At 39.6% G+C, this 12,867-nt stretch overlaps 1 protein-coding gene across 1 annotated transcript in view; it reads left to right on the top strand.

Moving 5' to 3' along the window:
* The window catches only part of PLEKHH1 (pleckstrin homology, MyTH4 and FERM domain containing H1), a 53,420-nt gene extending 41,036 nt beyond the window's left edge, over positions 1-12,384 (top strand). The window contains exons 23-29 of the mRNA XM_065686721.1: positions 2,154-2,254; positions 4,624-4,765; positions 5,692-5,834; positions 6,917-7,046; positions 8,618-8,704; positions 9,248-9,394; positions 9,704-12,384. Coding sequence (XP_065542793.1) covers positions 2,154-2,254; positions 4,624-4,765; positions 5,692-5,834; positions 6,917-7,046; positions 8,618-8,704; positions 9,248-9,394; positions 9,704-9,880 — 927 coding nt within the window. The 3' untranslated portion in view covers positions 9,881-12,384. The remainder of the gene's footprint in view (positions 1-2,153; positions 2,255-4,623; positions 4,766-5,691; positions 5,835-6,916; positions 7,047-8,617; positions 8,705-9,247; positions 9,395-9,703) is intronic.
* The last annotated feature ends 483 nt before the right edge of the window (positions 12,385-12,867 follow it).

Raw genomic sequence — 12,867 nt, 5'->3', positions numbered from 1 at the left:
GGTTGTTTAGTCTGAAGAAGAGGAGGCTCAAGGGAGACCATAGTGCGTTTTTATAACTACCTGAAAGGAGGTTGTAGTGAGGTGGGGGTCGGTCTGTTTTCCCAAGTAACAAGTGATAGGACGAGAGGATATTATCTCAAGTTTCAACAGAGGTTTAGTCTGGATATTAGGAAAAAAAATTTTCAGTGAAAGTATTGCCAAGCACTGGAACAGGCTGTCCAGGGAAGTGGTTGAGTCACCATCCCTCGAGGTATTTAAAAGATGTGCAGATGTGGTGCTTAGGGACGTGTTTTAGTGGTGGCCGTGGCAGCGCTCAGTTAACAGTTGGACTCAATGATCTTAAAGGTCTTTTCCAACCTAAATGATTCTGTGATTCTATAATTATATGTCTAGTCTGAGATACTAGTTAAGATGAAGCATATCCTGTTTAGTAGGTGATAAATTGGTCATGTTTTGAAAAGTCAGCTTAGATTTTAACACAAATACAAGTTTTAATTTGTCTTGACTACAGAATTGAAACATGACTGAGCTAGCTCGCATGGTCAGATATCACAACTAACATCAAATGTGACACTCCTAATTGAGACAAATTTATGTTAGGCTGTGAGTCTCTTGGCACATCTATATAAATCCCATATATTGTATTTGTATTTATGAAGTATCTCCCTTGCTATCTCCGGATAAATAAAGCTTTCATTGTCAATGGGTGTACTTAGGGAAGAAAGCTCTTTACTGATTAAGCCTTCACTTTAAAAAAAGAGAGGAGTGGCTCACATCAAGAGAAAAGGAAAGCAGATAGAGTATTAACATTTGTCTTTCATATGGAGATTTTTACCCACACTGTGGACGGACAACTTTCTTAAGTGAGCAGGCTAGCCAGGAATGAGACACATCGGATTTTGGAACAAATCTGGGAGAACGATTTGTCATATGGTTGTCATACAGATAACATTTGTTGTCATGTTCAAAGTGACAACTTTGAAGAGTCCCTGATATCTGTAAGGAACATCGTTTTACACATCATAAAATTTCACATTGGGCAACAGAGGGAGAAGATACCAGGAACTTTAAATTAGACGGTTGGAAGAGGACACTACCACAAGGAGTGCCAAATGATATATTTCTCTTTCATGGCCTGATACAGATCAGATAATCTGGAGCTTTTCTGGTAGCTGAACAACTGTTTAGAGAGAGGAGATATTAGAGTAAATGAAGGAGTTGAGATTATCAAAGGCATCACTTTTACAGAATATTAACTGGTTATTATTTACTTGCAAAGGCAATCTCAGTAGCTTCTTAAAAGAGGATTAGCATATCTGATTATGTATTTCATGTGGCTTATGATGTTCACATTCCTTTTATTGAGATGCTATCAAAAGAGAAGTTGAGGCCTTTATTAGGCAACTTGTAAAAGGAATGGAGTAATCAGTAGGAGCTGAATGATACCAAAGAAATCAACCATGCTATTACTAAAAATATGTCTGAGTTACAAAGTTGGAATCTAGGACCAAATGTTCTCAATGTTTGGACATTCACATCCAAAGCTGTTTGGTTTAGCCATGCATGTAGACAGTTGCTATGCAGAAGATATATTAGTTCTTTAGTTTAGCTCAGGGGGACACTCTGAAGCAAACCTACCAATCATTCTTGTTAACCACGCCTTGATTCACATCAAGGAGCAACTTCAGAAAGCATGAAATGGATTCTTTTTACATGAAGCATGAACTGGAAGACATGGTCCAACATAGTAGGAATCTTTCAGGCCATTTGATCAGACTGAAGCTAGTCCAAAGGAAAACACTTTGAAACTCATACACTTGGGCATACAGTCTTAGGTGTTTCACTGTGCAGATCACCTCCTGGGCTTTGCTACATGCTGACATAGACATAACCACAGGATTGCTATGAGACCAGAATACATTTACGCATGGTTCCCTGCAAATTAGAGCTGGAGTTTTCAATTGGAATGCTTTAATTATCACATACTGTATAATAGAAAAAAGAATTGTCACTTTTGGTTGTTCATACTGATCCAGTCTGTTTGTTTATCTTCTGTGTTCCACAATACCTGCTTCACGTACTTTCCCATCAAGCCTTGACTATACATTTCACCTCAGTTTATCTCTCCTTTCTCCTTAATATTTTATTTAAAGATCTGTGATGTCATTTCTAAATGGGAACAAGCCTTAAAAGAATTGCATCCTGGGAAATATGAAGGTGGCACAAGAATTGTGAAGTTGACCTATAAGAACAGGTACTGTGCTTTGTTGGTTGCCCTCACTACTGCTGTTAATCAAACATTTCTAGACTGCATATATATCTGTAGATGTCCAGTAATTTATAGTAGTTAGTGCCAAAACTATTTTAGTTAAGATGGGTTCAAATCCTACATGAGATGTGATGACTTTTGTGTGTAGTACATGTATAAAAGAAGGCATATGGCCTAGAGGTAAAACCAAAACCACTCTGCAATAGCAGAAGAGACTTAAAATGAGTTAACAAGTAGCTGTAGCACAATAAGATACACTTGGCACAATTTATTTTGCCTAGATCCTAAAATGTAATTAAATAATGTGTGTTAGGTGAGAGGAGGATGACCTGAGGGAAAAATCACCAGTGAAAACAAATATGCTGAAACTTGCAATTACGTGAAGAATCACAAAGATTAAAAAGATATAAGAACAATACTCTAAATAGCTTGAGCTGTAGAAAAGACATGTAGTAGCAGTGCCCAGACTTTATAAAGAAAGATATATTACAAGTTAGATGATGAGAGATGGTAGAGAAGGGAAGTATGAGACAAAGATCTAAACCAAAAATTGGAACGAGTTCATCATTTATAACACAGACATTAATTCTGAATCTTAGTGAATGGAGAACTGTATACAAGAACAAATGGCTTTCTGTGTGTGAATTCTCTTTTCAGGTGAAACAAAGACCACCCAAAACCCAAAAAGAGATAAAGTTCTGTATTGAACTTATGTTGTGGTTTAAGCCCAACCGCAACCCAGATCCACACAGCTGCTTGCTCACTCCCCTCCTTTTCTCCCCGCCACTCCCGGAGGGATGGGGAGGAGAATCAAAAGAATGTAACTCCCATAGGCTGAGATAAGAACAGTCCAGTAACTAACGTATAATACAAATCACTACTGCTACCACCAGTAATAATAATGATAAGGGAAATAACAAGAGAAGAGAATACAACCACTCACCACCCACTGGCTGATACCCAGCCTGACCCAAGCAGTGATCTAACCCTTCTGGGTAACTGCCACCAGTTTATATACTGGGCATGACGTGCTGTGGTATGGAACATCTCTTTGGCTAGTTTGGGTCAGGTGTCCTGTCTCTGCTTCCTTCCGGCTTCCCCTCCTCCCTGGCAGACCATGAGACTCAGAAAGTCCTTGGTCAGAGTAAACATTACTGAGCAACAACTGAAAACATTGGTGTTATCAATGCTGTTCCCAGGCAGCTACTAAGAAGGAGAAAAATGACTGCTACTGCTGAACCCAGGACAACATATGAAGATCTTGTTGACTGTAATGGTGGAAAGAGATTTCTGTCACCTTTGGTATAACAGAGGTGGAAGCAGAAGTTATTGCTTTTGATCCAGAAGGCAGTATTTGTTTCAGGGATGAAACTTTGTGGCATTTTGTTGGACTGGAATGTGCGTAGACTGGACACAAGGATGTTTTAATAAGGTCTTTCCAAGGTTGGGCTGTTCTAACACCAGGGACTCTGATAAGGCATGTGTAAGGTCAATATGGTCCTAATGGTGGTGTTAATCTTAAAATGAAAATAAACCGACCCACTAGAATGATTATATTGTGTAGTATTGCGGAATATATATAGTAATATATTGTGGAGTATATGTAGTATTGTGGAATATAAAGATGCAGCTTTAAATTCATACTTGAATTAGATGATGTGGTCTGTAAATAGGCATGCATGAGGTTCTGGGAAGCATTCCCCAAGCTGGTGTCTTCAACCCCCACTAGTCATCTTGCTATACTGTGTCAAAGAATTGCAAGCATGAAGGGAATAAAAACAGTCAGAAGCTTTCACTTACAAGAATGATTCTTCAATTTTTGAAATAAAGGCTGCTAATTGGGTCATCTTCTTCCTGCTGAAGCAAACTGAAGACTTCTTAAAATAAGAACAGCAGTGTAAGTGGTCAGACCAAAGCTGGTAAAAATTACAAGTCTACAAGACCTCTATGTAGAAGTTTATACATGTAAAGCAGAGGTAGCTCTGTATTCTGTGATAAGCAGAGAAGACCATATTTTAAATATTGCCTGTCTGTGCTTGAAGGGGATGAATGGACACCAATTTACTTGTGTTTAGTAAGGCTTCCCTATCTTGAAGTGATTGGCTTACAGAATTCAAATGGCTTCCAAAGATAGAAAGCATGTTTCAGTCTCCTTGCCCAGATCTTGTTCATAAGGGAAGCATCTCAGCTTCTAAATCTCTGTTCTAGTACGCCTGAAATACCCAAAGTTTGCTTTGAAGAAAGAGGGCAAAAAAAATCACTCCACTCTAATTTTTTACTCACCTTAATTAAAGTTTCCACCTCTACTTTCAGTTCACAGTATCTTTCTATCTTCACAATCCTCTATGTTTTAGGCTGTATTTTCGGAGCCAGGCCAAAGGTGAGACAGACCGTGAGCGGCTGCTACTGGCCTTCCAAGTCAGCAATGAAATAGCCAATGGAAGATTTCCTGTTAATAAGGAATTAGCTCTGGAAATGGTGGCTCTGATGGCTCAGGTGAGTATGGTTATGGGCAGAAATCCTCTCTTTTGTCCTCCAGGGACTTCAGCTGTGCAGTGAATGTCTTTGACTAAGCAGCTATCTTTTATATCAAAAGTGTTTGTTGTTTTGGGGTTTTTTTTTTACCAAACATAGTCTGAGATGTACCATGCCAAACACATTATACCAGCATACGTATGTTGCTAGAACATCTTGCTGTAGAGAAATGTGCTATGGGAGTGTCTCTCCTTTCTTTCTGAAGGAAAATATTGGAAAAAAAAACTAGTGAGGCTGGAGTATCCCCAGTACTGCTCCAATTAGTAGTGCCTTAGTAGAGATACAGAAATGGTATCACTACTAAAATTCTATTAATAGTGAATTTTTTTCTTGTTATACTGCCAATAACCTCTTAGGAAGAGCATCATGTAGGATCCTCCATTAGACCTCCAGGCTTGCATTAGCATTTTATCAGATAAAAAACACAGTATGAGTTGTGATATGCAGGATAATAGTTTCTTACTTTGCTGAAACTGGTTGTGGCATTTATTAAACCAGTGTAAAGTGAGATGAAGAAGCTGGGAATGTTGTCCAAACTAGAAATACACTGTTGTTCTAATTGACCAATTGAAAATAACCCACAAAAGCTTAGCAGTTATACAGAAGTGTCTCCCTACAGTAAGTAGCTGAAACAAGATTTCGTTTCATTGTCTTATATCAGTAAAGAATTCCCTGGGCAATCATGTCTCAGTAGTTGCTCTGTTGTATACATTTACTGTGGTAAATGCTGTAGACAAAATTCCCCAGCCTAATGGTGTCTTCTGGCATGACTAATAGACACAGGAGTTATCAGTATGGGAATTCATGGAATGTTCTATTGCACTACCCCCTCCTCTGCTCCCCACCCCCTTAGTTCTGTTACACTATAAACTATAATGTTGTCTTAGGTGGAATATGGTGACTTGGATCGACCAGGATCTTCAGGTCCTGGGGGAACATCACAATCAAAAATGCAGCACCTTCTCCACCAGGTCTTAGATAAGTTCTACCCCAGATGCTACAAGCAAAACATTACTTCAGAACAGCTCAGGTAAACTTTTGGTTCTTCTACACTTTGCATTGAAAACAAATTTTACTTGCGAAATTCTGTCTTTATATTTAAGAAATTTGAAGGAGCCCTGTGAAGATTATTTGATGTAGAAACTTAAAGAAAACCACCAAGTGTCAGGAAAAGGTTCCTTTAAAAGAAAATAGCAGTTAACTATTATAAAAAGAGCCAAATCACCAACTAATTTTCCCTTAAATAAGAAATTTAAGCCTTTCACTTCCAAGTTGGGCATCTCAGTTCCAAAAAACCCTATCCTAAGCATAAGATGAATTCTGTTTCTGAATTTTTGTTTTACCCTTCCCCCAAGTGTCAATTGAATCCAGATGCCTAACATTTGCAACCAGCCATAAAGCCAGCACATACAGGCTGCTTCAGGCCATGCAGTAATTCTGGTAGAACATACTCTGGCAGGGCTTTTTGATGTTCTGTCTTGGGAATTCTCACACACAATGCAGAGACCTCCAGTACTCAAGTACGTAATTCAGATGCTGCCGTGGATCTCAGCTAACTGTTTAAAGAAAGGAGTAATCTTACAGATCCAAAGCTACTTAGGGATGCAGTGGTGGAACTAACATGATTCCCTCCTTTTGGAAGCAATTCTATTTGCATGTAGCAAGATAGCTGCCAAACCATCCCTACTGAGCCAAATCAAGAGTGCATTAATATATTGCCACTCCACATAGAGCATACTACAGACAAGTTAGGATGTTAAAGTGAGAGTATAATTGAATGTGAAGATAATCTGGACAGGATTTTACTGTAACAGCTGCCTGAGTGTTTGTAGCTACAGTTGTTATATACACCAGTAAGCAACCCATATGTGACTGGGATTCCTGGGTATTCCAGTATACTACTAGTAAAATAATGATGAAAGTAGGGAAAATGCTAAAATAAACTGAGGTTGTGCAACCTTCATAACTGTCAGTGCTAAAAGCCCTATCCTTAGTGCTGTGTAGAATGGCCTTTTTGGAATAAGAGGTACATTTATTAACTATTATGTTTGACTTACCTTTCCTTGGAAGACATTAGTAAATAATGCTGTCTTGTGTCTTGGCTTCTGTAAGGCAACTGGCTGACAAGTTGGCAACAAAGTGGATGGTGCTGCAGGGATGCTCTCCACCAGAATGCATTCGAATTTATTTGACAGTGGCCCGGAAATGGCCTTTCTTTGGAACCAAAATATTTGCTGCTAAGGTAACTGGAACATGCTTTTTTTTGTTCCTGAGAGTGAACTGAGCAGAGCTGTATCTGTGATCTCTGTTTACACCAGTTAAAAGTGCTTCTACTTCCGAAAGGAGAAAAAAATGAACAATACTCTGTTCTGAATGATCAGGTCTGGTAACATACCAGAAAGAAGGTGCCGCTTTAGAAAGAAGGAAGAGAAATATATTCTAAACGCTAGGGTTTGCTAGTATTCAGTAAATAAATACTGAAGGTTCCCTGACTGCATCAGTTGATCATTATACAGGGTACTAGCTCTCCTTATAAACCTTGCCAAAGCTGGAATTTCCCTGGTCATCAAGGCTGCAGTGATAGTTTAAAAAATACTATTTATACCACTGGGGAAGTGGAAGGGAAGAGTCCCCCATAAATCACACCCAGCAGCTGATGGGAGAATGGGTACTTTTAGTCCTGTTCTCTACTTGACACAGAGAGCTAGTGTGGCTTTCCTTGCCACACTAGAGTCAAGCACTGCTAATGTCCTGTTGCAGAAAGAAAAACAAGCATGTATTGGGTAACCTGCCGGCCCACAGGCATCAGCAGGAGAGCTAAGGACAGCTGGAGGGCGTGCTTCTCCCAGTAGCTTGTTCCATCCCTCAGCCCATCACAGGCTAGGGATCTGTACCTAATGCCCTTGCCTGAACTGATGTTTTAGCACATAGTGGCTCTCTGAAAAATTGTTTTGGCATCAACCGTCTTCCCAACCAAGCAGAAACCTCCTCTGTTGAAAGCTTGAGATAAGTCTTGTTCATGGTTACATGTCTCTTGCTTTGAAGTCAAAGCTGCTATTGTTACGGAATAAAGTCTAAGGATGAAAGGGATCTCTTGAGTAAATATACAAGAAGTTTTAAAAAAGACAGTTATTTCCACTGTCAGGAGTAAAAGCAGAAGATGTTACTTGTCCTTGAGGTTACCGCAGAAGAATTGGAATATAGAATAGTTCCATATGGAGTTTAAATAATGCTGATCTTTCTGATGATTGACATATTTTATAACTTTTCAATAGCTGAACAGCAAAGACTATGGCATTAGCCCAAGCAATAGCACATTCCCAGGGAAGACTAATGCCATTGGCCATAACACATAACTCATCTTTTAGCAGATAATTGATGCATATTTGTCAAAATCTGTAAGAAAGAAGACTGCTTTGATGTGATGGTACTGGGTGTACTGGTATTACAGAAACCAACAGGCTTCACTGCCTGCCTGCCTGATGACAGCAGTATAAGAATCAGGGCAGAGCAAAACTGCTGTTTTGTTCCTCTATCCTAGCACTCGCTTCAGCGTTAACTACACTGGTGGAATTTAATTAATCTCAAGCCATCATTATCATTGCATCTCTTGTGCCAGTAGTCCCAAAATTCTATGTAAATCTGGAAGTTATTCCAGTTTTTGAGAAAAGTCCTCTTAAAAATTAAACCAGGTCAGACCAGTAAGCCTATGGGATTCTCTCTCATCTTCACTTTATCATTAAACCCCAAGATTTGTATCAGAAACGTATTTGTGTGGTGGTCAAAAAATATCTGAATTCATTTTCTTTCTAGCCTATTTTGCCTTCTTCATTAGAAGACTCTCCAGTCTGGATAGCTGTGAACGAAGATGGTATCAGCATACTGGATTATAACACTATGGTATGGGTGAGGAACACTGAAGCAAAATAACTTACCTCCCACAGAAAAACAGTCCCTTGAGTCCACTTAAAGTCATTGAAAGTTTGTCTTTAACTTCAAGTGGATCCAGAAGTTAATTTGTAGAAGTGAGAGATGAGGGAAGTCAGTACTATGTTTGAACGCTACATAAACAAAGGAAAATTACAGCTACAGTGCAAGGTAGGGTTTCATGAAACAGCTAACTGCCTCATTGATGGGCAGTAAACACGCTCAGACATCTTGCAAAATCTCAGGGATACATGCTTTACTAACACCATCTGAGATGTAACAAAGTTTGGACTATTGCTCTGAAGCACGGAGGCATTGAGCAAGCTAGGAGAAAACTAAAAATGCAGTTCTCACTTGAGCTTCCCCTACCAGCTATTACCTATAAAGCTCATTATTTACGCTGCCTATTGCTGCTGAAGAGCTGGTGCTCTTGCAAGCTGTAGCAAACGTTAGTTTAAGGTGGCCGTTTTTTCTTTTACAGAACTATGACTCTTTCAAACTCTCTGTTGTCTACAGCACTTGAAGGTTTCTTACTCATATTCCTCTGTGCTGACCTTTGGAGGCTGTCGAGACGACTTCATGATTGTAGTCAGTCAAATGAAAGAAAGGTGTTCTGGAAAAAACAGCACTGAAAAACTGCTTTTCACAATGGCAATTCCAAAGGTAATTACAACATGAACAGTATTGTTCTTTCTAGATAGCAGCATCACAGCTGGACAATTTGTGTAAGCCCTGAGGACTGGTACATGTGGCTGCCACACTAGCTATATGCATTCAATAAGCCCCTGTAAGCTGGAACCTTTAATCAGGAGATTTTTTTCTACCTAATTCTTAGACATACTGTTGTTTCAAAATAGAATAATTGCATGTGAGGAAGCCATTTGCAAAAGTTATGCAGTCAATAGGTTCTAAAAATCAAAGGGCACTCTTACCTCTAATTGACTTACAGTTAATCATTCTCTGTTTTCCTAGATTGTTGAAGCAACACTTCTTATTGCCAGCTATATTAACTGCTGTTCGACACCTTCATTTCTATCATCTACGCAGCCCTCCCGAAGTAAAACGCCTGCCAACAAGCTCTGGGAGACTGAAAATGGGTGCTTTCTTCCTTTTGTGCCCCGAAACACCAAGGGGCCCACCCTGCTCTGAGGGCTCATTCCAAATTACTTTGGAGCATTTTCGTTTGTTTGGATTTCTGTTTTGGTTTTTCACACTGCTGTGTACCAAATAGCAGACTGCTACGATTTTGCTGGTTACGCCCAATAATTTACTGTGGGCTCTGATTCTTTTTGCATAATAATAGACAAAGTTCCTTGGTGTGGATAGAGAGAGTGTCTTCTTAAAGTACTGAATGAGGGGACTGTGCAGGAGTTTTCTTTCCATGCCACACTCCATCCAAAATACCATGCCTCAGGTAATTTGCCTGCACAGTGCTCCAGTCACTTCCTTGCACCCATTCTTCTTCCGTCTCCTCATCTTACTGCTTTGCTTACAAGCACATGATTGTGCACTTTGATGACTGCCATTTTCAGCTTTCAGAGGACAGAAACTTTCCAATTCCTTGCTCCAGATGTGAAAGGAAGAAAGAAAGAGAGAAAGAACGTAGACACTGTTGAGAAGAGGAACTAAACTGACAAGAATAATTATGATGCAAGTCAAGAGTAATTTCAGACCTGACATAGAGATATAAAGTAAGAGTTCAGTGGTACTCAAGAATTTATTTTCAATTTTAAATAAAGGTGGGAACCTACTCATTTTCCATGTTGAGGACTCAGACTGACTGGGACTGGAACACTGTCAGATGATACCCCAGCTCCTATAGGACCGATGCATTTTGGGAGTTGATGCTGTTCTACACAGTAGATGAACATTAGATCTCTGCTGCAATGTGTCACGTGCTCCACCATCAGACAAGGACTTTCAGAGACTTTTTCTGTAATCACTGCTATAGATATTTCAGGGTGTGTTTGAAACTGCACATCATCTCAGACAAAGGAAGACAAGGCAAGCAAATTTTGTACTTCTTCTGTCTTTCAGTAACTGGAACAGATCTTTCCATATCAGCTCTGCCATTCTGACTTGACAGAAGCTGCTCTTTTCAAACTCCTGCTTCCTTCATGCTACCATAGCAAGGAGGAGGTAGTCAGCAAATGTTGTACTCAAGTATTGTTCTTCTGCCTTTCCTGAAGACTTCTTTTTTCCAATTCTTAAAAAAAAAAAATCTGTATCTGCCTAGCTTGAGTTCAGCTATTTTGATAAGCATTCTAAAATAACTGCACTTTCAAAAGTACCATGTGCAACTTCATGGTAATTATGCATTCATGGGCAACTTTCCCAAATTAAATCAGTGTGAATCCAACCATTAGAAAGAATTCAGCAATAGCAAACTAAAGCTATTCACAAATGAACCAACCAACCATACCAGCTTTTTCACTCCCTTGCACCTGCCTTGAAACATCCAACTAATGCACACAGCAGGGCTGATACTTCATGAAGTTTTTGTTTCATGCCTGTGATGGGTGCAAACATACAAATTAAAATAGAAGAATGTTGGAAAGACAAGTTATTCTAAACCATCCCTTATCAGCATCTTTGTAACATAAAAAAAACCCCACCAAAACCAAACCCACACAAAAAAAACCCAAACCACCCCATGGTGGGTTGTGGAAACAATATGGCAGGAAAGGATTGTATGAACACAAACCTGATTTACACATACTGTCATATATCTACTTGTTATGAATTTGAGGAGCATCCCTTGAAGATCTGGAAAAGGGTAGAAGCTTTCTGAGCCAAAAACAATGTTGAGAAGGTATTTAGTATTTTTTCTTTCCTTAGATACTTTTAAGTGACTATATATATCCTGATAGACTGCATACATATTTCCTCTCTTGCGCACACACACATCAGTTTGAATACAGAGAGCATTATTTCTCCTCCCTCAGTCACCTGTGCCTGACAATCCCTCCTCTACCTGAAGGTCTGTTGGCAGCCTGCTGCTTGTATCCCACCAGTAACAAAGCTGTGTCAACATAAGCTGCGCTGCCATCAGTGCTGAGGATATTCAAGGCATAAATGTCTCCAGCTCACAGTTCAGAGGTGTCAACATAAGCTGTGCTGCCATAAATGCTGGGGCTGCTCAAGGCATAAACGTCTCCAGCTCGCAGTTCAGAGGCTGTACTTGCCTTACAGTGCTAACACTACTGTCCTTAGAGACTTGTACTGGGGCCAACAGGGTGTTGAATAAGCAAGAGCTGTCATGAAGCTCAGTATTTTCTGCCATAACTGCACTTTAAATAGATAAGTGTGACATACAGAACTTTTCTTCTTATTTCTTAAAAATATTCACCAATACTTGAGTATTTCAGGGACCACCCCACTCGGATGGATGCACATCCAACCCTGACTATTCTACGATTCTGTGATATATAGCTCACCTGACTTCAACCAACCAATCCTCTATAGATACCTATTTTGTATGATTCTTTGGTAGAGAAAACTATTTTTACTTTAGTCAATGCTTCTCGCAATGACTATTGCTGCAGCATAGAATGAGATGACAAAAGCCTTTGTTTTCCTAACTGCTGTGTATGTAAAAGGCTGGGAGATACTGTGAGATTTGTTTGTTCTTAATAAAATGCAGTTATCATGAATTCAGCTGTATTATTCTCAGAATGAAGAAACTACTTTAAAACCCAAAATAGGCTCAATGTAAACAAAAATGGATGACGATTGTGTCTGGTATCCAGGCACATACCTGATGGAAATCTGCTTTAGTCTTACTCTTGTTTCTCTCTGCTGATAATCTCTTCGCTTTCATGGATAACTAAAGCGCTCTCCCATGGGCACAAGATGGTCACTTCTTCACAAGATATCTAAAATCTTCAGGCTTCCTCCTGTACGCAGCTACTTGGTCATTTCTGCAGTGCACATTCTCAGGACTTCATAGGACTTTTACAGTAGTCAGTGTTCCCAGCACACTTGAGCCCAAGACTGACCACTTTGCCGAGACATAATTTGTTTTCTAACATGTTCTCCCCATGGCTCAGCGAATCTTCCTGCTGCCATACTGCTCATCAAGGGCCTTGACCATTTCTCCTCCTCATGAAGCAGCACAACCTGATCAAACCATGTTC

Source organism: Lathamus discolor, chromosome 6 (genome assembly GCF_037157495.1).
Source record: "Lathamus discolor isolate bLatDis1 chromosome 6, bLatDis1.hap1, whole genome shotgun sequence".
NCBI lineage: Eukaryota > Metazoa > Chordata > Aves > Psittaciformes > Psittacidae > Lathamus > Lathamus discolor.
The sequence above is the reverse complement of the archived record's forward strand: the minus strand, read 5'-3'. Positions and strand labels throughout refer to the sequence as shown.